The sequence below is a fragment of the Haemaphysalis longicornis genome, unplaced genomic scaffold, assembly GCF_048455015.1.
Source record: "Haemaphysalis longicornis isolate Haplotype H1 unplaced genomic scaffold, Haemaphysalis longicornis Haplotype H1 scaffold_4, whole genome shotgun sequence".
Classification (NCBI taxonomy): domain Eukaryota; kingdom Metazoa; phylum Arthropoda; class Arachnida; order Ixodida; family Ixodidae; genus Haemaphysalis; species Haemaphysalis longicornis.
The window spans coordinates 5,106,755-5,131,702 of NW_027526361.1; the positions used below are offsets into that span (position 1 = coordinate 5,106,755).

At 49.6% G+C, this 24,948-nt stretch overlaps 1 protein-coding gene across 6 annotated transcripts in view; it reads left to right on the plus strand.

The window, feature by feature from the left end:
* The window catches only part of Rbcn-3b (WD repeat-containing protein Rbcn-3B), a 94,322-nt gene that overhangs the window by 62,883 nt on the left and 6,491 nt on the right, over window positions 1–24,948 (plus strand). For all 6 annotated transcript variants that reach the window (XM_077705721.1, XM_077705724.1, XM_077705726.1 and 3 more), the window contains 8 exons: window positions 1,043–1,285; window positions 5,129–5,294; window positions 7,179–7,382; window positions 8,421–8,607; window positions 16,635–16,905; window positions 18,892–18,974; window positions 21,260–21,359; window positions 22,022–22,126. In XM_077705721.1, coding sequence (XP_077561847.1) covers window positions 1,043–1,285; window positions 5,129–5,294; window positions 7,179–7,382; window positions 8,421–8,607; window positions 16,635–16,905; window positions 18,892–18,974; window positions 21,260–21,359; window positions 22,022–22,126 — 1,359 coding nt within the window. The remainder of the gene's footprint in view (window positions 1–1,042; window positions 1,286–5,128; window positions 5,295–7,178; window positions 7,383–8,420; window positions 8,608–16,634; window positions 16,906–18,891; window positions 18,975–21,259; window positions 21,360–22,021; window positions 22,127–24,948) is intronic.

Genomic DNA, 24,948 nt, shown 5'->3' on the forward strand with positions numbered 1-24,948 from the left:
GTGCCTCATTGCCTGCGTTGCGTCGGTGCGTTAAACCCTACAATCAATCAATCAATTACATTTAAGTGCAAGTAGCTCGTTTTGCAAGCTTATAACCTGTTTAATTTGCGTTTGCTTTTGCTGGGCTCAGCCAATCACATAGCAGTGCATATTACGTCTTAGGTTCTAGTGTGGGAAATGAGCTAGTGAGTTGCATGGTCATTCCCTTTTTTCCAAATTATGTAGCTTATCTGAGCAAAGTTTACACTAAAAATAGTGTCAGTATGATTCTAATGAGGCAATCTTTCGACTGAACCAAACTTGTTATGGCTAAAAATTCATGCAGAGGCAACTCAAGACAATAAAGGTTAATAAAGTTTAAATTACATGCCAGCTTAATTAGGAAGTTTGCCCAGAAAACTGTTAAACAGCAAAGCGGTGGCGCCCGTTGCTGGCTGTCTTCTGAATATTACATTACTTGTGGTCGCTGCCTCTCGGTTTCTCGCTCTTCCGGCGGTGTGGGAGTGAGCAGTGGGCAGGGCGGAGGGTCAACTTTATCGACGGAAGCCACTGTCCCCAACCTAAAAATGCAGATAAAGCTTACAGACTTAAACTGACCTATGTATTATTAATTGCAAAAAATAGATTCTTGCCCGATTTTAAAGCACTTCACTAGCCCTTTAAGGAGTTTTTGATGGTGATGACTTATGTGACCACAAGTGGCATACTTCTATTCATGTATTCATTTTCAATGTTGTTTGTGCAGTTTGTTTCACCGTGTCCGCTAGCAACCTCAGTGACAGTCTCCCAGTGGCATACTGACAGGTGTTGGCCTGTGCTTCGAAAACACCCTTAGCTGCTCTGAAGTGGCATTTTCTCCTGCAGTCGCTGCACTAACTCGGTGAATTGCTGTTGCAATTAAGCATGTTAGGCCAGCTGCCAGGATCTTTCATGAAACTAGAGGCACGCGTTACCCTTTCAGTGCAGCACATGTGATACAAGCGGGGCGTGGTGTTGCCGTTTGGTGCAAGCATGTGTGGGTGTGTTGTGGGTGCGGGCGCAGGTTCGCGAGGCGGCCCAGGCGCTGCTGCTGGCGGAGCTGCGTCGCATCGGCCCCAAGGGCCGCAAGAGCGTGGTGGACGAGTGGGCAGCCTACCTGCCCAACTACGGCGAGGCCTTCCTGCCCCAGCACCCCCACGGGGGAGGCGGAGGCGGCCCGGGTCCCGGCCAGGGGGCCCAGCCCCCGGCAGCCCAGCAGGGGCCGGCAAACGCAGGCGCCGCCAGCCCCGGCGGCGCGGCTCCCGAGGCACGTGCCTTCTTTTTCCCTATGCATCCGTCACTGCTAGGGGTGCTGAACCGAGTCTGGGGTGTGCCATGCCCTGCCCCCAAAGCTGTTTTTCTTTACTTTTTATTCTTCCTGTTCTTCATCCTCCTCCTCTTTTTTTTTCAAGCAAAGTTGTGGAAACTTTCCATTGGAAGTCCAATGCAAGTGGTGGGAAAAAACTGTGTCTCTAATTGAGGCAAAGTGTCATCTCTGTGTGTAACACTTCCAATTAGGGGTGTGCAAATACTGAATAGTAACTTTCACATCGAATATCTAATCAAATTTTTAAAAAATCCAAATATCGAGTCAGTTATCAAATATATCATATTTACTCGAATCTAGAGTGGCCTCGATTCTAGGCCAACCCCCGAAATAATAAAAAAAAAACTTACCTCGAATGTAAGCCAAACGAAAAAAGGCACCGGACTAAAACTAGTGCATGCACTTACGCTTGCGGCGCTTGTCGTACCATGCTCAATGCTCACTCGTCGTCGTCGTGAACATCGCTGTCCTCTTCCCACATTGCGCTGTCCTCACTTCTGTCCAGTGCGTTCGGAATTCTGCACTTATGGAAGACCCGCACAGTTACCATTGCCGGAATTTTGTGCCGTGCCGCGGCGACCCACCTCACCAGTTGGCTGAGTGAAGCAGGCTTGATGCGCCCGGTCGGTGTCAGCTGGTGATCTTGCAGCGTCAGCCAGTCATTGTAATGCTTCCGTGGCCTGTCCTTAAATAGATTGTTGATGGCCACATTGAGCGGATGTAGCTGGCTCGTCATACCGCCGGGTATTACCGCAATGTCCGTACTGCCCTTCAAAAGCACGGACTTAACGGCATCTGTCAAGTTGCTGCGGCAAGAGGCCAGAACCAGGAGTGACTCCTTAAACAGCAGAGCACCGGCACATCACTGCCCAACAGTTTTCACCCATTCTTCGATGAAAGCACCACTCATCCAACCATTCTCGTAGGCTCGCACGACGACGTTCTTAGCAAAAAATTCCCAGGCTAGTAGAGACTTCCTCTTAAAAATAATGCACGGCGGCAGCTTGTGCCCATCCGCCATGCAGCACAACATCACGGTGGCGCGCTGCTTCTCGTAGCCTGCAGTTTTGACCTTGACTTCTTTTGCCCCCTTGTCGTTCACGGTGTAGGCCACAGGCATGTCGAAATACACCGGGGTCTGACCGGCGTTATTGATCTGGCCAGTCAGTAGTCCTTTTCCACCCACTTCTGGATGACAAAGCGCTGGAATGCGACCAGCTTCTCCTCAAAGTCAGGGAGCAGCTTCTGGCACACCGACATCTGCCGTCGCAGGCTGAGCCTAAGCCGCTTCATGAAGCAAGTGATCCAGCCCCTGCTGACCTTGAACCGAGTCCGTGCGACGCCTCGTACGATTGCGATCTCCCTCACCTTTGCCTGATTTGTGTCTGTCGTCACAGGCATTCCACCCTCTCTTTGCTGCCTGATAAAGTCAGCGACTTCCTTTTCAGCCTTGTGGTGTCAACCTTTCTTGGGTCCTGTGAAGGCCGTTCGCTTGGCAGTGCAGCTGAAACGTTCCTTCCGCTGCTTCCGCCATCAGCGCACGTTCTTCTCATCGCTGTGCTTAGAGGTAGTTCTCTCGGCCTCCAAGTCTGCCTTGCGCTTGAAAGCCGTGGTGTAGTGGCACCGCTTGGTGGGCGCCATTGTGCCGCAAGCACGGAATGCTCAGAGCCGAGTTCACAATGTTCAAACATGCAAAATGGCGCCTGCAAACCTGCAGGATGCCTGCAAGCTGCAAGCCTGCAGCTGCGAAGCCGCTTGATGGCGTGGAGTGGCTGGCGGTGGAAGGAAAGCTGCATCCTCGAATCTAGGCCGACGCCCGACTTTCATAAACGACCTTTAAATAAAAATTATTGGCCTAAATTGGAGTAAATACGGTAATATTTTTTACACGCCTCAATTTTTCATGTTTTTGTGCGAAAACTGAAGCTACTTCGCAAATGTTGAAGAAACTGGGGGCCACAGTATGTGGGTGAATCTTTTATGGCAGATGGATCTGCACAATGACGGTGGTAGTGCTGTTAGGAGGCAGCTGCTAATGGCCACCTCTTCTTCCTTTCTGATATTTTTAACATCTTCCCGGCCATGCGATAAATGGAAGACGACACTGAGCATGATGTGAAGGATTGCAGTTTTCAGCGGTCATCAAGCACTCGTATTTTAGCACTTTCATGCAAGGTCATGTATTCAGTACAATGTGGTAACAATCCATGTAATGTCCATGTTGGCCACATTATGGTAGTCCAGTCTTCTGCTTCCATCTATGCTTCAACCGTCTGTGGCGGCACATTCGCTCTGCGGAGTCGGACCAGCAGGGATCTGGACCATCGTCATCCAGCAAGGGATTCAGGTGTCTTCTTCACATCAAGAGTATGGATTGTAATATCATTACAGTATTTTTTGACATCCTTTGATTTCGCCTGGGCACATTCATTAGGCACATCCTCTAGGCTGATTTTCGTTTACTAATGCCCATTGCACTAGACATTTTTGTTGTAAAACTACTTACAAATGAGCTGATACAGTTGGGTGTGCACTGTTCTCCCCATGCAGAGCTGGGGGTAAATGCAATTGGGCTGCTTCCAATGAAAAAAGCAGCAGGGTGTGCTTAATTAAGCTTAAAAAGGGATGTGCCTGCCGCTGTGCTCTTTGATGAAAAAAACTAAGAGTACATTGTTAACTGGAAACAAGGTTTGAAGGATACCATTCAGCAGCAGCACTTCCTTTTTAAATTTTGAATACACGATAACTTTGTGAGCACCTTAGTGGACACTAAATGCGGCATTGTGTGATGCGCGTTAATATGTGCGAGGAAGCGTTAATCGTAAAAACAAAAATTTAACGAAGTAATGTAAGAACAAATATTCGAGTGCAAAAATTGATGAATGGTAGCTGTCATGAAAACTGAGTTTTGCACTTGTCCGTAACGCTGTAAACTGCTGTAACGTGTAAACTGCTACTGTGTGGTTTCTTTAAACCTCTGCTACGGGTAAAAATTTCTTTGAACATGAGTTTTTCAAGAAGAGGCATACAACCTTTCTAAGAGATCACAGTTGAGGCTAAGGATTGTTGTTAAAGGTACAATGAAGTGACAATACAAGTTACTCAAGTTTGATAGATTAGCTCACCAAAAACACGAATATACGGCTGTCCTATAGCTTTCTTTAAAATAAGGTAGAAAATAGTGAAAACGTGAAGACCTGTGCCGCCACCAGTAGCTATACCGCGCAACTTGCACCAAAAGTGGTTGTCTGGCATGCACAACGTCTTTCCTGGCTGCCACTGGATGGTGCTACTAGTCCATACTTGGGGCAACAATATCACTTTTTGAGCAAGCACATGAGCTACGTGGTTGGTTCGACACCATCATTCGTGGGGCCTCAAAAGGGAAATTTGTTTTTCTTCAACAAAATGTCAATACTGATCATGGGCCCGATGAAAGAACATTTTTCTTAGTGGTTCGGAGCTGCAAAGGATGTGGGAGCCCAGGAAAGCACGACTGATTTGACTGAAACTGACCAAATCGCTTGGTGCATGGTAGCGTTAAATCGGTAATGAAATGATGATCAAACGTGACGCAAACAGCGACTGTAGTCGCTGTTTGCGTCACATTTGATCAGCGTTTTGTTACCGATTCCCCAGCAATTGGGGCATTTTTCGCCACCGAATCAACGCTAAAATGGCTATTGGAAGGTGAGACTTTCATTTGAAACCAACTTGCTGGTTGCCTTCAGTGACCTGTCCTGCATAATGAAGTCCCCTCCTGTGGTGCATTTGCCCGTGCAGGGCAGTATTGCCGGCGTCCCAGGGGGCACCCAGGCACACAGCCGGGCATCTTCGGGCTCGAACACGCCCTCGGCAGCCGTCCCCGCAGCCAAGGTGGACGCCCAGTCCATACGGACGAGCGACGGCCAGAACTCGTCTGAGGAAGAGGACGAGGAGGAGAGGGAAGGTATGCTTGGAAATTGCGCCAAACTGCTCCAAAACAGTCTGAGAGCCAAGGAGTGTAACGCTCCCGTCAGTTTCAGTGGGGAAAAATGCGTACTGACAGCATAATTTTCGGGCACCCACGAGGTGATGCTGTTTGTAAAGGTTTAATTGATTGATCATTGAATAAAAAACCCACATAAAATTGTCCCCGAGATAGCTTTTTCGAAAGTCATAATGTCGGGTTGCACATGTTATAATTTGTGAGTTTTTAAAGTTTTCCCATTGAAAACCATTGCAAAGTCCTGTAAAAAAAATATTTGTGTCATGAAGCGACAAACTACTTGCGCAAGTTGATGAAAAAAGGCAACATTTGGAGCGCCGTATCTCCGGAACGACATTACTGGGCGCCACCATCTTGGTGTGGTGAAGATTGGAAAACATGGTCGCCGCACAAAGCAGTTGCTCGTGGTTCAGGCAGAGTGCTCTTCGCCAATTTTTGCCATGGTTTTGGTTATGGAGGTGGCTAGTTAGTTTGATCTGTTGCGGGAAGTTGTGCAGCTCGTAAAGACGGGAGTTCATCAAAAACAGTGTGGCGCCCTCAAATTCGCCATGTTTCGGCCTTGAGTGTGAGGCTCGGTGCGTGCTTGAAGCAAATTTCGTACTCATTGCGGCGTTATAAAACGCTGAATTATTGCTGCCTTTGAGGAATGGGATGATCAACACTGCAGAAGTGGTGGCGCAGGCTACATCGCCGCAAAATGTTCAAGCAGTGTCCGATAGCGGGACGGGCTATTATTGCGCGCTAGTAATAATGGTTCATCTATCTGAAGCGAAATTTAATGCCAAAAGGGAGGTGACTAAACATACCAACCTTACTCACCGTATGAACACAGTGAACGTGCACCTTGGAAATGGAAATGGGAGGGCTTGTGAAGGGAAACAACTGTCACCTCGCTTTGCGCACCTTTTGACATGGTTCTACACTTGTACGTAAAGCCAAATCTGGTTTACAAAAACAATAATTTCGGCATTCACATGATAATAAAAAATGCCTTACAATTGCTTAGTTTTTCAATTCGATATTTTCAACGGCACTCCACGCTATTATGCATAGAGCTTAAGAATTTAAAAATGGTATGTAGAAAGGTAGTGCAGTTCGTACCTTGTGATACTGTGGTAGAAAAATTTTTATTGAAAGGTGGTTTCAGTGTTATGTACGTTCAAAACTGATTGAAAAGTGCACTTTTCCACCCTGAGTTGCCAAAAATTTGATTTTTTTTGGCTCCTAAGGTGACATAAGAAATGTCGTTCTTGTGCTCCAAATCAAGGTTCTTGTGCTGCCAACCCTGATTTAGCTGTCTCACCCCTGAATGGGGTACAGGAAGGGAGCAGACCCACTCTCCTCTATCTCTGTCCCCCTCTGCCGTGCTGCCTCCCCATCCACAGCAGTCCATGCAAAGCACACCTGTGCACGAAGGGGATCGCACTCACACGTGCATGTCTTTCCATCTCTGCAACGGCTGCGTCCACGTTGGTGTGCCTAAAATTGCTGCCACATGCAGCATTACTTTGGCGTTTCCAAGCAGTGTGACGCACTTCTTAGTCTTAGTGCGTCGTTTTTGGTGGGAAGTTTCAGTCATGTTTGTCAGGGAAGGGCAGGGCATGCTAAGGCATGCTGTAGCACTTGTGCAAAAGTGCGTTGCAGTGGACGTCCAGGGTATGCATTGCAAAATACAGTATTATTATGAACATCTGCATGGATGTAGTTACGCGAGGCAGTAGCACTGTGTTAGCAGCCCCGAGACAGTTCTTCTTTTGCGAGCAGCTTGCACAATATGACCAAATGCCGAGCAGTTGGAGGACCTGGGAGCAGTGCGAGTGCACCCAACGGGATGGTGCTGCCCAGGTGGGGAGGCGACCACGAAGCATGCCTGGAGTGCAGCCGAGGGTCGCCGCAAACAGTCGACAGCCATTGTTCTTCTGGGCGTGATCGGGGCGGAGTACGGACATGAGATTGAGCAGAGCAAGCGCAAGAACGCCGACGACCAGAAGAAGAAGTCTGTTGTGGACGGATTTGGACCCACCAACTACTCCCTCGCCTGGCACACCAGTGAGTAGTGTCTCCCTTGATCTCTCTCTCACACACACTGTGTCGGGGAAGATATTGGGGAAGATAACCTCATTCCAATTCTTCCTCCTCACGCAATAACTGTAGTAGCACACACACGCCTACGTTATGTATGACATCTTATGAAACGCTGAGTAGAACTTCCACATAGAAACACGTCTGCAAGATGGGTAGCTCGTAAGCTATTCACCTTGACAGTTTGATGGCATCACTGTCACAGTTGACCAGCCACAGATGTTTGGCTCCATTCAAAGCATTCAAAATCCCACACTAGTGATTCTGCACTGCCAAATATCCCACAGGAGTAAGATGCCCCTCCTGGAAAGGAACAGTGGCTTGCTGTCTGTGTTCTTGCACTAGTTTCCTCCATGGACAAAAATGAAGGAAGCTCACAATAATGTGTAAGCCAATCTGCTTCTTCTTCGCTGCCGCAACTACCTTTACGCCATAGTTGTTTCTGTAAGTGTGAGTGTCTTTCATCTTTTTAGAAGTGATAGTCATTGGGCATAACCTTGGATGGGTGTATGCTGTGACGTGCCTTTCTCATTTGAGCAAGTGTTGTCACGATTGCGGTGAACGCTGGAGTCTTTTTCGTTCCAAGCTAGCGTTGCCACGATTACGGCAAACGCTTGAGTTTTTTTCGCCCATCTTTCTAACTTGACAAACGCGCACAAGGGATGCTGGGCAGTCGCCACGAGGCACGCACACACGAGTGCTTGGCATTTTGTTTGTTTTTTTAACTGGCGGGCGGCCGCTGCACTCTTGGCCAACTTTCCTAAGTGAGTGTGCTTGGCTTGACGAACGTGTGCAAAGGACGCTGGCGGGTCGTTGCGAGGGACGCACACACGAACGCTATGCATTTTCTTGGTTTTGTTAACTGCCTGGCTGTCACCGCGAGGCCCTCGTTCACGTGCACACGCTCGGCAGTTCCTTGGTATTTTTAACTGGAGACACAAAAATTGGGATTTGCTAAGCCGCTTTGCTGTTGGAAGACATTGCCCTCCTGTGTGCTGTGCCCAGGCCAGGCGCTGGCGTACCTGCTGCTGACGCCGGCGACAGCGGCCCTGCCTGCGCACACGTCGCTGCGCCGGGCGGCCATCGACCTGATCGGGCGGGGCTTCACGGTGTGGGAGCCGCACGTGGATGTGTCACGCGTGTTGCTCGGCCTGCTCGAGCTGTGCTGCGATTCGGACAAGCTCGTGCCCAGGTGCTGCTTCCTCCTTCCTCCTCCTCGTGCACCCGCATAGCGGCACAGCGTCATTGCGTACCTGTAGATACTCGCGTAGAGGTTGCCTCAGGATTCTTCCCTGCTGCCCTAGTGGCCCCATTCCCCTCACTGGCTCCCGCCACTTGTGCTTTTTTTCACACGAGCCAGAAAATTTGATACTCTTGGAGTTAACAGTGGGAGCAGGCAGACAGTGCTTTTTATTGTGCATGTGGTGGCATGCCAGTTAACGGGAAATTATTCGGTTTAATTGCTGCTAAAATGGAGAAACAGCTCTGGGGCTGCTCTTTCTGTGATGCAGGGCTCACTGGCAGATGGCAACCTCCTTGTAACTGTTAGTAAGTTCTGCCGTGCTTACGGTAAGCTAATACCCAGCTAGAATGAACAGCAGCTGCAGCATGCTGGAATGCGAAGAACCGTAAAGGGCACCTCTCATCCTCGTTATGTACTTGTGCTGTGCCCCTGAAACAGTGGCCTGTGCAAGCATGTGGTTCAGCTTCAAATGGATTAAACAAAACCATTTCAGATGCAGCACGCCCAGAGGATGGTGCCAGTTCTGTACCCAACATTGACGTAGTGTCGTTGATCAACAACAGCCTCATGCTTATTGAACTAGGAGCAATCTGTCCTTTATGGGCGAAGCCAGATAGAGAGAGAGTGATAATGCATGCAGACAGTACGGGGAATGCAGAGTACACAACAGGTACACAACTTTACTGCCACACTTCCTGTACCTGCCATGTCTGTGTACTGCCATGTATTTCAAAATCACCGGTACATTGGGTGGCTAGTGTGTTCATGTGCGTAGACTTTGCTGCTGGTCATCGCTTAACTCTTTCCTTACGGCGCCATAGGCCATTGGACGTGGAGTTCCGATGATTTCAAACGTCCCGTGAAAGCTAAAAACGGTGCCTGGCGGACAACTAACGCCATCTGGCGTATTTATTGACAACTCATTTTTCGATTTTATTATGTTTTGTTGATATTGTCACGTGGATATTTGTCAAGCCGCGATGCCCTGCTTGCGATGTGTGCGATCGCTGTGCAAAGTTCAATCCCCAGTTAGTGCTAGGTTCCGTGCTTCTTGGCCAACCAGGTTTTTGAAGACGACGACATAAATGTGTGGGTCCACCGCTCGCGGGCCAGACTGATTCAGCCATCTTCGCTGAGCCTCGCCATGCTGCCTCTTATGCCTGGATCCCTGTCCGGCGCCAGCCCAGAAAGACCGTGTCTCATCAACACGCCGGTTCATCGGAGCAGTCGGCGCAAGCTCGGTCTCTCTCCTGAATTACCGGGTCTTTCCAACGTCCGCACCCGTAAGCCCCTGCAAGCTCCCATTATGGCCACACCACAGGTGGTAATTCACCAGCCTCGCGAACCCAATAAATTCCACAGGGATGCCTTCGAGGACGTGGAAGACTGGGTTGCTCACTTCGAGCGTGTTGCCACTTTTAATGAGTGGGACGATGCGCACAAACTGCGGCTGGTGTACTACTCGTTGGAAGATGGCGCTCGTATTTGGTACGAGAACCATGAGGCTACATTCGCGTCTTGGACCGACTTCCGCCTGGAGCTTCAGGAAGCCTTTTCCGACCCGGATCGTCCTGAGAACGCGCTGCGGTTGCTGGAATCGAGAATCCAGAAACCTAACGAAAGTGTCACCATGTTTGCCGAGGACATGCCACGCCTTTTTCGCCGCGCTGATCCTGCCATGTCGGACGCGAAGAAACTTCGCTACCTTATGCATGGCGTCAAGGAGCAGCTTTTTGCCGGCCTTGTCCGAAACCCGCCACGCACTGTGCAAGAGTTCATCAGGGAGGCCACGGCTATCGAGCGGGCTGTGCAGGAGCGCAGTCGTCAGTATTTTCGGAGGTCCGCCAACGCTCCCGGAACCGCTGCCAGCCTGACGAGCGATGACAGCTCTTTGCGGGAACTGATCAGGTCGGTCTTGCGTGAAGAGCTAGGCAAGCTTGGAATTGCGACTCCACAGCCGACGCCCTCCATGGCCAGGATTGTGCACGAAGAGCTCCGCCAAGCATTCTCACCTCCCGACCCGCCCGTGCAAGAGAGCCCCGCAAGCTACGCAGCAGCAATGCGTCAGCAGCCTCCAAACATGCCAACTGTCCCTTTCCGTCAGCCACCCCCGCCTGTGCAGTCGTGGCCCACTTCGCAGCCGAAATTCCCACCGACCCGGGTTCGCAAAACGGATTTGTGGCGCACAGCTGACTGGCAACCCCTGTGCTATCACTGCGGTGAGCCTGGCCACGTCTACAGACGGTGCCCCTGCCGCGCGATCGGACTACGTGGCTTCTCTCTGGCTGCTCCTCCTCCCCGTCTTGGCCAGCGGCCGACCGAAATCGCCGACTACCTCACTGCACGCAACACCACGTCGCCTATTCGTCGATCCCGCTCACCGTCTCCAGCACCGCACCTCCCACCGACCCGTCGCGCCCCTCGAGACGGCCCCGACGTCCGGTTTTCCAGCCCCCGGCGGGGAAACTAGACGAAGCGACCTGGGGAGGCAAGGTTGCTGATTGCAGAAGCTCAGAAGACCTTCCATCGCCGCCGACGTCAACCAACGGATGTTCCGCTACCACTCGACGGGAACAAAGCGCCCATACAGTATTGCCGCAGTGTAAACACACAACGACGACGACCCTTAACGCCGACAAAGGCGCTAGTGCTGAACTCAGGGTTTCTATCGACGGGCATGAGGTGACCGCTTTGCTGGACACCGGAGCAGATTACTCCATCGTGAGCCAGCAATTTGCCGAGCGCTTGCGCAAGGTAAAGACTGCGTGGGACGGGCCTCAGTTTCGGTCCGCTGGAGGCCACCTCATGACACCAGTCGAGAAATGCACGGCTAGGATTCGTCTAGGAGGCTCCTACTTTGTCGGCACGTTCGTCATTCTACCTCGGTGCTGCAAAGACGTAATCTTCGGCATGGATTTCTTGCGCGAATACAACGCCGTTATAGACATCGGTGAGGGCAGGGTGAGCCTTTCGACGAACCTGCCTCCAGTACAGCCTACCGAGCACCGACGTCTGCCGCTGCGTATCGCTGCTGACGACGTAAGTGTGCCGCCACGATCATGCGCGTTCGTCGCAGTAGCGTGCGACGATCCTTGCACTGCCGATGGCGTTGCCGAGCTGCACACATCGCTCTTCCTCGACCATGGTTTTGCCATCGCGAGAGGCCTGGTGCACCTGTCCTGTGGCCGCGGAAATCTCCTGCTCACCGATTTCACCAATGAACGCCAGCACATCCTGAAAGGGACTACTGTAGCCTTCTTCGAAGCTGTCGACGACACAGAGGGCTGTTACGTGCTCCAAACTGGTGCCACCACAACAGCGAGCGCCAAACTCGCAATAGACGTCAGCACCAACCTGTCGTCCGAAAAACGCCGAGCGCTCCTCGACCTGCTGGAACAATATGCGGACTGTTTTTCGTCCACGGCAGGTGTCCGCCAGACGCATCTGACAAAGCACAGAATAATTACCGAAGAAACAACGAGGCCCATCCGTCTGAACCCGTACCGTGTGGCCCCCAAGGAGCGCGATGCAATACGGCAGCAAGTACAGCAAATGCTGGAAAACGACGTCATCGCACCGTTGAATAGTCCCTGGGCGTCGCCCGTAGTCTTAGTGAAAAAGAAAGATGGGACATTACGGTTTTGTGTGGACTACCGCAAACTCAACGAGGTCACCAAAAAAGATGTCTACCCGTTGCCTCGCATTGACGACTCCCTCGACAGACTACGACATGCCCGCTATTTTTCGTCTATGGACCTAAAAAGCGGGTATTGGCAGATCGAGGTCGATGAACAAGACCGCGAGAAAACCGCTTTTGTGACGCCTGATCGACTGTACGAATTTAAAGTGTTGCCGTTCGGGTTGTGTTCCGCTCCAGCCACTTTTCAACGACTGATGGACACCGTGCTGTCGGGCCTAAAGTGGCAAACTTGCTTGGTGTATCTGGACGACGTTATCGTGTTTTCCACGTTTGAAGAACACCTCGAACGTCTCACGTCCGTCCTCGAGGCGATACGATCCGCCGGACTTACACTAAAGCCTGAAAAGTGTCATTTTGGGTACGAGGAACTCCTGTTCCTCGGCCATGTGGTTAGCAGTGCCGGAGTTCGACCTGATCCTGCTAAGACTGAAGCGGTATCTCAGTTTCCTGTGCCAACCAACAAGAAAGCCGTGAGGCGCTTTTTGGGGCTATGCTCCTATTACCGACGATTTATACAGGACTTCGCCCACATTGCAGCTCCGCTGACCATCCTTACAAGGGATGATGTCGTGTTCCTTTGGAATGACGAGCAACAGAGGGCGTTCGACGAGCTGCGCCAACGGTTGCAAACACCTCCGGTCTTGGCCCATTTCGACGAGAACGCCACCACCATGCTTCACACCGACGCCAGTAACGTTGGACTCGGAGCGGTTCTTCTGCAATGGCAAGACGGCGCCGAAAGGGTAATAGCGTACGCCAGTCGAACGTTGTCCTCTTCGGAAGCCAACTACTCGGCCACCGAAAAGGAGTGCCTCGCCGTCGTTTGGGCAGTACTTAAATTTCGACCATACCTGTATGGCCGTCCATTTACAGTGGTCAGTGACCATCACTCGCTCTGCTGGTTGATGAGCCTAAAAGACCCGTCTGGACGATTAGCTCGGTGGAGCCTTCGGCTTCAAGAATTTGACGTCAAAGTCGTTTACAAGTCTGGCCAAGAGCATGCCGACGCCGATTGTCTCTCCCGAGCACCAGCTGTCCCTGCGTCGGCGAATGACTGCACCGATGACGACGCTTTTCTTGGCGTGCTGGACACATCCTCCCTGTCGGAACAGCAACGGGGGGACTCCGAGTTACGGCCGCTGATTGACTTCTTGGAGGAACGTTCGCCCACTGTGCCGCGGGTGTTTTCAAGAGCGCTGCCATCCTTCAGTCTCCGCGGTGGTGTCCTGTATAAAGCGAACTTTTCTCCGCGTGGCCGAAGCTACCTGCTTGTTGTTCCCGCAATACTTCGTAACGAGGTTCTGCGGGCTTGCCACGATGAGCCGACGGCGGGTCACCTCGGCTTCACCCGTACCCTGACTAGGATCCAGCAGTCATACTACTGGCCAAAACTTTCTGCAGCCGTGCGGCATTACGTGCGCATGTGCCGCGAAAGTCAACGACGGAAAGCTCCACCACTCCGGCCAGCGGGCCTCCTGCACCCTGTCCAAATCCCCGAGAAGCCGTTTGAACAGGTCGGGATGGACCTGTTGGGACCATTTCTGACGTCGTCCGCGGGGAACAAGTGGATTGTAGTCGCCACCGACTACCTCACTCGGTATGCAGAAACAAAAGCCCTCCAAAGAGGAACTGCATTCGAGGTTGCCAAGTTTTTTATTGACAACATTGTTCTCCGGCACGGTGCCCCGGCCATTGTTATTACGGACAGAGGCAAAGCGTTTACTGCTGGGCTTGTCGACGCAGTGATGCAACTCAGCGGTACAGCACATCGGACATCAACAGCGTACCACCCGCAGACAAACGGGTTGACTGAGCGGCTCAACAAAACAATAGCGGATATGCTGAGTATGTACACCGACGCCGAGCACAAGACCTGGGACGCCGTATTGCCATATGTGACATTCGCTTACAATACGGCTCAACAAGACACGACCCGGATGACGCCGTTCTTCCTCCTTTACGGCCGTCCCGTGACCACTATGTTGGACGCAATGCTGCCTCACGACACCAGCAACGACAACATGCAGCTAAATGAGTTTACGGAACGAGCGGAAGGGTCAACTGGCGCGCTTACGAACAAGGCAGCAACAGCGCTATGACACGCACCGTTACAACCTCCGTCACAGGACTGCCGTTTTCAAAACCGGCGAACGAGTCTGGATATGGGCTCCTGTTCGACGTCGAGGACTCTCTGAAAAGCTCCTAAAACGCTACTTTGGTCCTTATAGAGTTTTGCGCCAACTTAGCGACGTAACCTACGAGGTTGTGGACGACGGAATTGTTTCTCAACGCCAGCGTAACCGCCGCCCTGACGTCGTTCATGTCGTGCGTATGAAGCCCTATCTCACACGTTGAGGGACAATGCCGCAAGCGCATCCATTTATTTTTTTCCAAGAGCTTTGCACGCATCGGGACGATGCTGTCTCGACGAGGGGGCAAATGTCACGTGGATATTTGTCAAGCCGCGATGCCCTGCTTGCGATGTGTGCGATCGCCGTGCAAAGTTCAATCCCCAGTTAGTGCTACGTTCCGTGCTTCTTGGCCAACCAGGTTTTTGAAGACGACGACATAAATGTGTGGGTCCGCTCGCGGGCCAGACTGATTCAGCCATCTTCGCTGAGCCTCGCCGTGCTGCCTCTACTCTTCGGTGTAGCGCTACGCCTAATAAATAGGTACATCGCCATCCTGCTATCTACACCTCCGTCTACTAAGACGCAACAATATTTCGCGTGCAGAGACCATGCCAAGAGGGAAATTTGAACCCGCGATAGTGGCGAGTTGTGTGAAAACGGCGTCCGCTTCACGGTGCACTCCGCAAAAGCGGACAGCTGTGGCAGGGAGTTTGGCAGCTGTTGCTGCTGATTTTTGTTACCCCAGCGGCAGTGATGACTCCACGAACGATGTGGATTTGCTAGATTTTAGTTTTGATGAAGACGCTCTCATTTAAATGCCTCAGACCGACAGGTGCTGCCAGGTAGGTCTGTTTTTGACTTTGGGCTGTATTTATAAACAAAACGGGCTTCCTATCTCACAACTGCGACTTTGCACATTGATGTGTAGGGTCTGGACAACGTACGGTGGGGATATTTTGCCAAATGCGCTGTGTCATATCGCGTTATCACCTTAATGATAGCCTGACACTCGTGTCAGGTTACCGCTACAGAGCGATGCGCGACACTTCTCAAGAGCGCTGGATTTTTGTCTGGTTTTTTACCACTAAAGTGAAAAGGATTTTGTGTCAGAACTCAAAAAAAATTACACCATCTGCCCGTAGGGGAACACTGAGTAGTATGCGAAGCAGCCATGGGGTCAACTGAAGTTCCCATTAGTTTTCAGTTCGTCGTTTCCGTTGACGTACAGCTTCGCGTGCCTTCATTGTATCAGTAGCTTCTTGACGTAGCTTGAATGAGTGAAGGACGTAAGGCGCGTTCGTAGCACATGCTCCCGTCTCGGTTTGTAGCACACTGGGAAGAGCGCCACGTACATCCCGTTGCGGCCAGAGAGTCGTGGGATCGAAACCGGGCGCCGCCTAACTATTTCTTTTTATAGTGGACTGCACTGACGTCAGCCCAAACGCTTACGGGGCTGGAGAGACGCGCATGCGCAGTGGAGTGCGGACGGCGGACGACGACGACAACGACGAGGGAGGGAGGGACACAGCCCCGAGCATAAGATGCTTCGCATCTAAAAGTGTGCTTGGATGCATGACCGACTTACACTCGAGTGGCTTCGAGGAGTGGCACAGCCGTCAGTTCCGCTAAGTTGACGGGCCCACAAAAATACAAAACTTGGTGTACAGCGTTTATATATATTGAATCATAGCCAAGAAATGCAGGAACAATTTGTGTATCTTAGAATTCCTAAAATAATTTTTAGGCTCATTACAATCGCCTATATACGTTGCGTGTATACTTTTTTGTGCATTTTTTTTTTCTGATTATTTGACTAATAAACTGTAAGCAATTGTACCTTTCACAAAACTGCTGTTATGTGTTTGTATGAGCAATCTATAAGCTACAATTCCATGCATAGCAATGCTAAATGTGTCCTCTAGCTCAAGAGAAAGAAATAGTTTTGTGGAAGCACTCAAAATCGGCCGTTTTTCCGCCGTAACGAAAGAGTTAATAGGGGCTTGTCTCGGGCTTAATGTGAACTCTCTCAAGCTAATGGTTGAATGCAATCTGAAAGCGGTAGTTCCTGCAGCACTTCTATGGGGATAAACCTTTTAATGCGTGGCTACTGCTGCCTCTTCTGCTACCCCCCTCTCGTGGCGCAGCATGTCGTACGGGCTGCCGCTGACCCCGGCGGCAGACTCGTGCCGCACAGCGCGGCATGCACTGACCCTGATCGCCACAGCGCGCCCTCCGCCGTTCATCACAACCCTGGCGCGTGAGGTGCACCGCTACAACACGCTGGCGCAGAACGCCCAGTCGCTCAACATCTCGCTGCACCAGACGGTGCTGAGCCGCGCCCGCCCCGAGATCCTGCGCGTCATCGAGCTGCTCATCGACAAGATGCAGACCGAGGTCGCCGACCTGCTCGTCGAGGTCGGCTGCCTTTTCTCCCTCCCTTCTGCCCCCCTCGTAGTTTGGTGTTTTGAAGCGAAGCTCTATGTGGCTAGGTGAAAGGGAAATCCGGTGGTCCCAAGTGCACAGGAAACTCCTCCAGCGCAACGCCATGCTCATGCATGAAAGACCAGGTTAGAGAGGTCTGCCTCGCATCTGCCGACACTGGCAAGCAAGGGGGGGAAGAAGTATCTCGCTGCCGAGCACGAGCACAGTGGGCAGCTGCATGAAGCACAGCTCAGTCGACAATGGCAGCCAGTGCGGGTGGAGTCTCACATTACAGCTTCCCTGGTTAGCCAGCTGTACCGGCTACATGAGCTGGCTTGGGAGCAGTTTGTGTCCCAGGGGGTCTTCCTAGTACACTTGCACTTGCTTAGTGTAACCTTGGTGGTATCCGAGGCTTTTTTTTTCTAATGGACCAGGCAGAACTCAAGAAGTTTTTGAAAAAGGCTGCAATGAATCGGGCCATATTTTCACCAAGTAGAATAGGAATGAGGATCCTCACAGCTTGCACACAATCAATAAAGCGCATTTGGCTCATACTACGAACTCCCACTGCCCTCTGTGCGTAGTGTGGGAGACGAACAAAACTTTAATTAAAACGTTAAAGTAGTATGTTCGAACAGCAAATAACCGCATTGAGTTGGGTTGTGTTTTCACCAAGAAAGATGGGAGTGGGGATCCTCATAGCTAGCATCGCCTGGAGGAACTATTTGGGTAGCTGAATTGGCAGAGGTCAGGGACACGAATAAATGGAGAATATTTGAGCCACTTGAGATTTGTGGATGACGTTGTCTTGTCAGTCAATCAGGAAAAGACCCACTACGAACGCTTCATGAAGTGTACCCAGAAAGTTCAGTGGTAGGGCTATAGAGAAGTGTGAAGCAATTGAAAGCGAGGCTCACCAGCAAATAAAAGTTAGTGCTGTGCCAAAGCACAGGGTCCTCCCAAGATGTAGGAGCACATGCAGCTCAAGTGCATTCAGGATTTATGTCAACTGGCCAAGGTTGAACAGGAAACAGACACTGTGCAGCAGAGATGGCTCTCACCCAAGATTTGCCCCATCGCTGTCAGGCGTTGCTCGCTCGAGTGCGCATTTGTGGTTCTCCAAGTATGCGCGTGCAAGTGTGGAGCAGGAGTGCCATTTGTTACGGCCCATTTCAACCTTGTCGCAAAAGAGAGTCGTCCCCTAGCATAGCAGCACTTCTTGGTGCCATGTGCTGGCAGACAACAGAAGTTTGGGAACTCAGGGGAGGCATGAGAGAAGGGAATTTGAGTGCGGAGAGTGCATTCGGACAGGGCAAGACGGGAGAGATGTTCGCCCTGCAGTGGGCATCGTAAGCTGATGATACGATATAGATAGGGATGGTGGTTGAACAGGTGCGAGTATCAAGTGTGTCGTCAGTTTCATGGAAAAATAATTTTAAGGCTCACCTTAGCTGTGTGCTGGTGCCTTTATAGAGGTTGTAGAAGGAACAGGAACAGAGGGCAGTTTTCTCACACAAGGAGTGCCCCTGCCAAAGGGGCTGTTTCTTGTGCCACCACAAGGGCTGCCAGCACCTCACCATGACAACAAATTCCAGTGCATTACTAAAGGGTACATCCAGCAATCGCGCAGTTGTTTTAGCATGCATAAATTTATATAGTTTGTGTGCAAATTGAAAAAGAAAAAAAAAAAGCTTCAAAAGCTTCTCGTGACCCCCCTCTCCCTGCTTCACTACCTAGTTGCTTTTACAGAATGTTGAAAAATGAGCACCATGTTCGTAAGTGTCATGTTTATGTTTCTACTCTTTGGCAGGCTTACAGCTTGCATGCTCTTTCCACCTCAGTCAACTGAAGTGCATTGTGTTGGAGAAGGCCAGCAGGCCTTATCCGTGCACCCAGGGTAGTGTGGCCGTCTTGTGAGACGCCCAACCTATTAATGGCAACCATTTTCTCCCTCCCACATCTTTCCTGGCCGCACCAAAGGTGATGAACATAGTGCTCCACTGCCTTGACCCAACACAGCTGAAGATGCGTGGTCTCAACGAGCTGTTTCCGGCCATCTGCAGGTGGGTCCACAAATCTTACCAGCGCAACAGCTAGGGACAGGAATGATGGGAAATCCCACTCACCCTTGCCACCAGCTGAGCCATGAAGAAGAAAAAAAGAAGTTTGATGACAAGTCCTGTGAATTTCAGCACCAACAGGGTAGGGTGATGGTGGTATACTGCACCACTACTGGCAAATATAAGTGAGATGGCGATGAGATAAGCAAAAGCAGAGGACATTCTCAGTACTGCGGGCAGTACTGTTCAAACCAGCTCGCCAACTCCCAGCCTTTTGGGTTTGATTCCCGGCCACGGCAGCCACTTTTCTGATGAAGGTGAAAAGTGAAAACGCCCGTTTGTCAAGATTTCGGCGCACGTTAAAGATCCCCAGGTGGTCAAAATTAATCCGGAGCCCTCCACTACAGCGTGCCTCATCGCCTGTGTAGCTTTGGTGCGTTGAACCTCATAATCAATCAGATCAATCAAGGACTCCCAGCCTTTTAACAGCAGCGTGAAAATTATTTCACACTTCCATGTAGCACGTTCACATAGGTAATGTTACAGTTGAACCCCTTTATAAGAAACGCGTACCGGGGAGCAGTTTCTGTCTCTTATACAAGATGTCTCTTATAAGCAGGGAACCATGTTTTCACTTACTAATCAGACCCTAGTTCAATGTGGGCACCGTATGACTAAAATAAACTAAAAAGAACGCTACAGCACGTTGCAAAAGATTCATTCTAATTTATGTTTAGCCCCCAGAATTTATGAAGCAGTTCTGAATCTTTGTTTGCTTCATGACTGTATTTACACTGTTTTTTACAACCGGTTCTACGAGCTTTTTTTCCTTTCACTGTTTGTGGAAGATGAATCGTAGACGTTAAGTTCACGAGCGTGATGAATAGCCAGAGCGCACAGCTTCTTCCGCTGTGTGCTCAGGCTATTCATTACGCTTGCAGGACTCAACATCTGCGATGCTTCTTGATTGGGAGCTACGTGAGTGGGAGAGCCCGCATGTGCGGTCGCGCTCCAATGGATGGCAGTAAGCTTCAACCACTTCTGTAAGTTGCATTTCCATTGGCAGGGCTACCCATCGTCATTTCATAGCTGACTGAACCAGTGTGTGTTTGCTGAAGTTATAATAAATAGCGACTGCAGGCGTCTGTCGTCCACCTGTGTTTCCACAATGGAAGCAACTGCAATTAGCGACTGGTGGCACTGCATCTGAAGTTACAATGTCTGTTACGAGCGAGGTCATTGATTAAAGTTCAAGGATGACTTGTCCCTTTTAACCAACTGTCTTCTACATCCAACGTCTGTTATAAGAGAGGTCAATTTAATGGGAAAGATAGGACAGCCACCCGTGTGGGTGAATAGTGCTTCTTACACCCGTTTGTCTCTCACATCCATGTCTCTTATAACGAGGCTCAACTGTGGAAGATACGTACACTCATTGTCAGTTTGTACATTGTACATTTTTCTCATGGCGACAACTACGTTGTCTGTGATGAGGTTCATGCCAATGCTGTAACTGTGGTGGAAGTTACTTTTGATATACCGTATTGACTTAATTTTAAGCACCCCCTTTTTGCATGTTTGCGATGTCCGAAGTGATGGGGTGCTTAGATTAGAAAAACATAAATTAAGCCCCTCCCACTCCACACACACGCACTTTTTTTGCGGCAGCATCTCGATGAGATGGGTGCAACGAATAATATTTCATTCAGGAGAAAAATTCGTACAGACGGTGAACCACTGCTTTCGTCTGATACTCAGTTACCCCACTACCACTCGAGTGCGTGCACCATTTGAGCCGCCACTCTCTGTATCCCGTGCAGGTCGTCTTCTGTGTCTTCCAAGTGGTTTGCAATTGAACACATCATAAATGACCTAGTCACAACATCAACTTGAACTCGCTAACGCGCGTCCGAAATCTACCTTGCAATGGTTGCTTAGAAAAAGGGATGCAGATTTGCGTGCAGACTTTTTTTCCAAAATTATTTTTCTGAATGTGGGAGAGGGGGCTTAGAATCACTTAGAACCACTTTCTAGCTACTTAATGAATCCCCCTGTGAGGACACCTGCCATCTTATAGCTGATGCGGAGGTGTAATTCATGCTGACACTGCAGTGGACAATCACGTCTGAGGTAAATTTACTTTTTCTAGCTTCCTGACCAGCCTCCTGTAGTACCCATGCCATCTCACAGCTGATGGGGAGTTCTTTGCGACCACATACAATAACTGAATGTCGAGGAACGTGACTATCAGCCGATGCTGTGGAATGACTTCCCTGTTCTCTCACCAGGTTCAACAATGTCAGCTACTGCGGAGCCACACGGCGCATAGCTGTGGGCACCAAGAGCGGAAACCTGACCCTGTATGAATTGAGGGCCTCCAAGGCGCAGGTTCGCTCTTTGCTCTCTTTTTTTTATCTTAAACTTTTTATTTGTGCAGCCAACCACAAAGCCACATCAGTTTGTGGTAGTGGCCGATATTTACTGTCACGACAGGCATGGTGGGTTTGACAGAACTTGTACTTCCAAAAATACCATTTGCCATGCTTGATTTCCTTTTTAGTAACTTTCAGTTTGCTCTTGCATCACCTGTCCAGCATAACCTTGTCGTCCTCCTCGCAACCCACCCATATTCATCTTGTTTTACTAGCTTTTATGATTTGAGCTGAAGGTGGAGCAAACACACCTGATCTTGACGTGGGACTTGTTAGTTGGTGAGCGAGAGGTTTCGTACATCAAAACAAGCAACAGATAGTTGTGCATTAAAGTGTCTACTATATAGTGCAAAGCACAAAATAACAGGCAAGTGGAAGATGGCCCTGCGCAGGGGCTAGAATGGGGGAGAGTGGATAACCGGGAGAGGGATGGGCAGAGCGGTGGCGTGCGCTGCATGCTTGGCAGTGCTAGTTCAGAGTTGGGGGTGCTAGTCTACTCGACTGCACAATTTCCCATTCCCTAGCTTGTTATTTTTGATTCTGTGTCTCTCATATGTGTGCCTCATCATTTTCTGCTCTTGTGAGTTCCCGCGTCCTGCCCGCCTGTTCTTCCCCCAGATAATACCCGCCCACTCGACCACTGTGGTGGCCTGTGCGTTCTCCCCCGACGGGAAATACCTGGCCACCTACTCCAGCGGGGAAAACAAGCTCTGCTTCTGGCAGGTACGCCCACTGCCGGAGGGGGGGGAATCACTCCTTGTTCGCAGCATGCTGGCAGTACGGGGGCACTGGTGGAGGCAAAATGTGGCTCCTCCTCAGTGTGAAACCACACTGCAGGGTATGTTGAGAAATTCCATGTGGTCCATATCCGCCAGATAGTGTTGCATGAAACAGCTACTGCACAATATTGTCCGAGTTACTCTTCACCCACCGTACTCTCAAGTCTCAGTGCCTGCCATTCAGATAGCACGTGTGCACTGCATTGCCGGATTGTATAGAGGCTGAAACAACACCATTCCCTGGTCAAAATTTCACCAGTTTTCAATAGCACTAAAATATGGCCGTAATGACTTCCTTCACCTCTTCTGCGCATGCAATTTGCCATAGTCTTTTGGCGATGTTTTTGTTGCTTTTCTCTATCCCATCGTGGAGGGGGAGACTTTGATTACAGCAAAATAGATTTGAGCTAAATGAAATAAAAATTCTTATTCGTATCTGTCACAGTCCTGGTCAAAAGAACCCTTACTCCATTTGCTATCAGCATGCTCACACAGAAAGTTGCCACGCATCCAACACAATGGTGACTGTACTTTTTGCCTATCTTGATATTCAAACATAAGGCATAATGCAATGTATATACTTATTTATTCGAATAAAATGCGAGGTTCTTTTCCAAAATCCGCAGTCTCAGTCATACCGTATTTACACGATTGTAAGTCGACTCGAATGTAGGCCGACACCCCCCCAAATTGCATCTCTCTCAAAAAAAAAAAAAAAAAAAGCGAGCGCAGAAAGCAGCCAGTTAGAACGCTGCTGTAAACAAGTGCCGAGAAAGAAGCTCTTCCGTCCAACTACCAATACCCCCCCTACGGCGGCGGCTCTTCCATCAGTGATCGATGCTCCCCCAAGAGCCTTGCGCTCGTGGTGCACGCAGTAGATGTTAAAAAAAGAGGCTTCTGTGTAAGCATGCGGAATACCGTGTGCTGTGGGTTGAGCGGGAAACGTTACTTCCAATCATGAGAACACATTCACTGCAAGATCACAACCATCGAAGCTACCGGCAGCGGCCACTGCCGCACGATATCAAAACAAACATGGCGGCTGGCAGAAGCGGCCGCTCTCTATTTCCCTTTATTCGTGGGTACGTTATTCGCGTTCAAGAAGCATTTTGTTCGTCCGTAATAAACAAAATAAGTATTAGCGAATTCCTTGATTTAATGCGCGGCGCTAACGTAGCCACAATCATATCACGTTGTTCAGTACATTTCCGAACGCGATGGTGGGACGTTAGTCGTGCAAAGGGCACAGATCATGAATGCTAACTTTCAAAGCCGGAATCACCTTTGTTGATGCCAGAATGTATGCAACAGTAAATTAATACACTACCCTTCAACTATAACCGTGGAAATGAGGCTGCAAGGCTCTCCCCAGCTTGTAGCACACCTGATTTCTCGTTTCCCTTGCCACTACTAGCGGTACACGGTTTGATTTCGATTCTAAGTCGACCCCCCAACACTGGATAGTCAAATTTGAAAAAAAGGGCCGACCTACGATCGTGTAAATACAGTACCCCGCCTTATATTTGAAGCTCAGTATATATACTATATATATATTGTCACGTGGCCAAAGACGACGCAGTTGTCTTCAAGGAAAACAAATTTATTGGAGTGAACTTGTGCTCCCTTAACAACTCAAAAGAATACAGAGTACAACAAATTGACTTGCGCAGGCGAGGATCATTGAAAGGAATGCCACGACGTCTGCTCTGCAGGCTTTTATCTTTCGACGCGAGTGTTTGTGGAACCGTCGATTTACATCTTGAACATTGTAGATCAGAGAAGATTATTCTGGGCTAGTAAGGTTAAGATGAAACAGTCTGCTTATCTGAATGAGATAGCCCTTGCGGCATAAAAAATAAAGAATGAAAGACGCGCTTCACTTGGGACACAGATAACAGAGCTGGGCGTGGCCGGGCAGTAAAAACAAACGATAAATAAACAAACCCATACGTGGTTCACGGCAATATATATATATATATATATATATATATATATATATATATATATATGAGGCGATTTTTTTGACTCTCCAAACTGCACCCTCACCTTCTAATCATTCAACATTTTACTGCTTACTCTGCAATCGACATGCCATACAAAACATGTTATTGAGAATTATTATGAATGGAACTTTCTGCATAAAGAATTTCGAATTGCATGTTAGTCAGTGTGGTTCTCTTTCAAATGCAAAATGTCACATTTGAGTTTTCATTACTTGCAAGGGCTGGGAAAAACCAAAAATACTTATCCAGCACACTAGCATGCAGTCACTTGTGGTGTTTAGGTGCTGTAAAAGCGTCCATTCAGAGAAGGAAAACCATGGTTCTAAGCAGTAACACACTTTTGTTTCACCGCTTTTCACCGGGTATTGTCTGGTGTAGACGCACAGGTACCTTGAAATTCACTGGAGTAGATTTGCCAAGCTTTTGGTTTTGTTTGCATTGCATAGGCTGTCTAAAGTGGGCACACTTTTCACTGTTCATCTGGTCAATAAGGCAGTATTTATTTTATAAAGCCTAAAAGAAGAAATAATACTATGCGACATTTGTGGCGGCCGCAACAACACAGCAGTGACGCGCAACGAGCTGCGATGTTGATTTAATGATGTTCAAGATTAGAATTCGGACCAGATTTGGTTTTGGTTTTGTGAGACAACATGCTTGGCATCTGACGTTACCACTGGATGGGCATGCTCGATCTCTGTAATCGGCACAGCACGCTTCCGCCTTGTTGTCGGCTGTAAAATAAGATGACCAGCACGGCTTG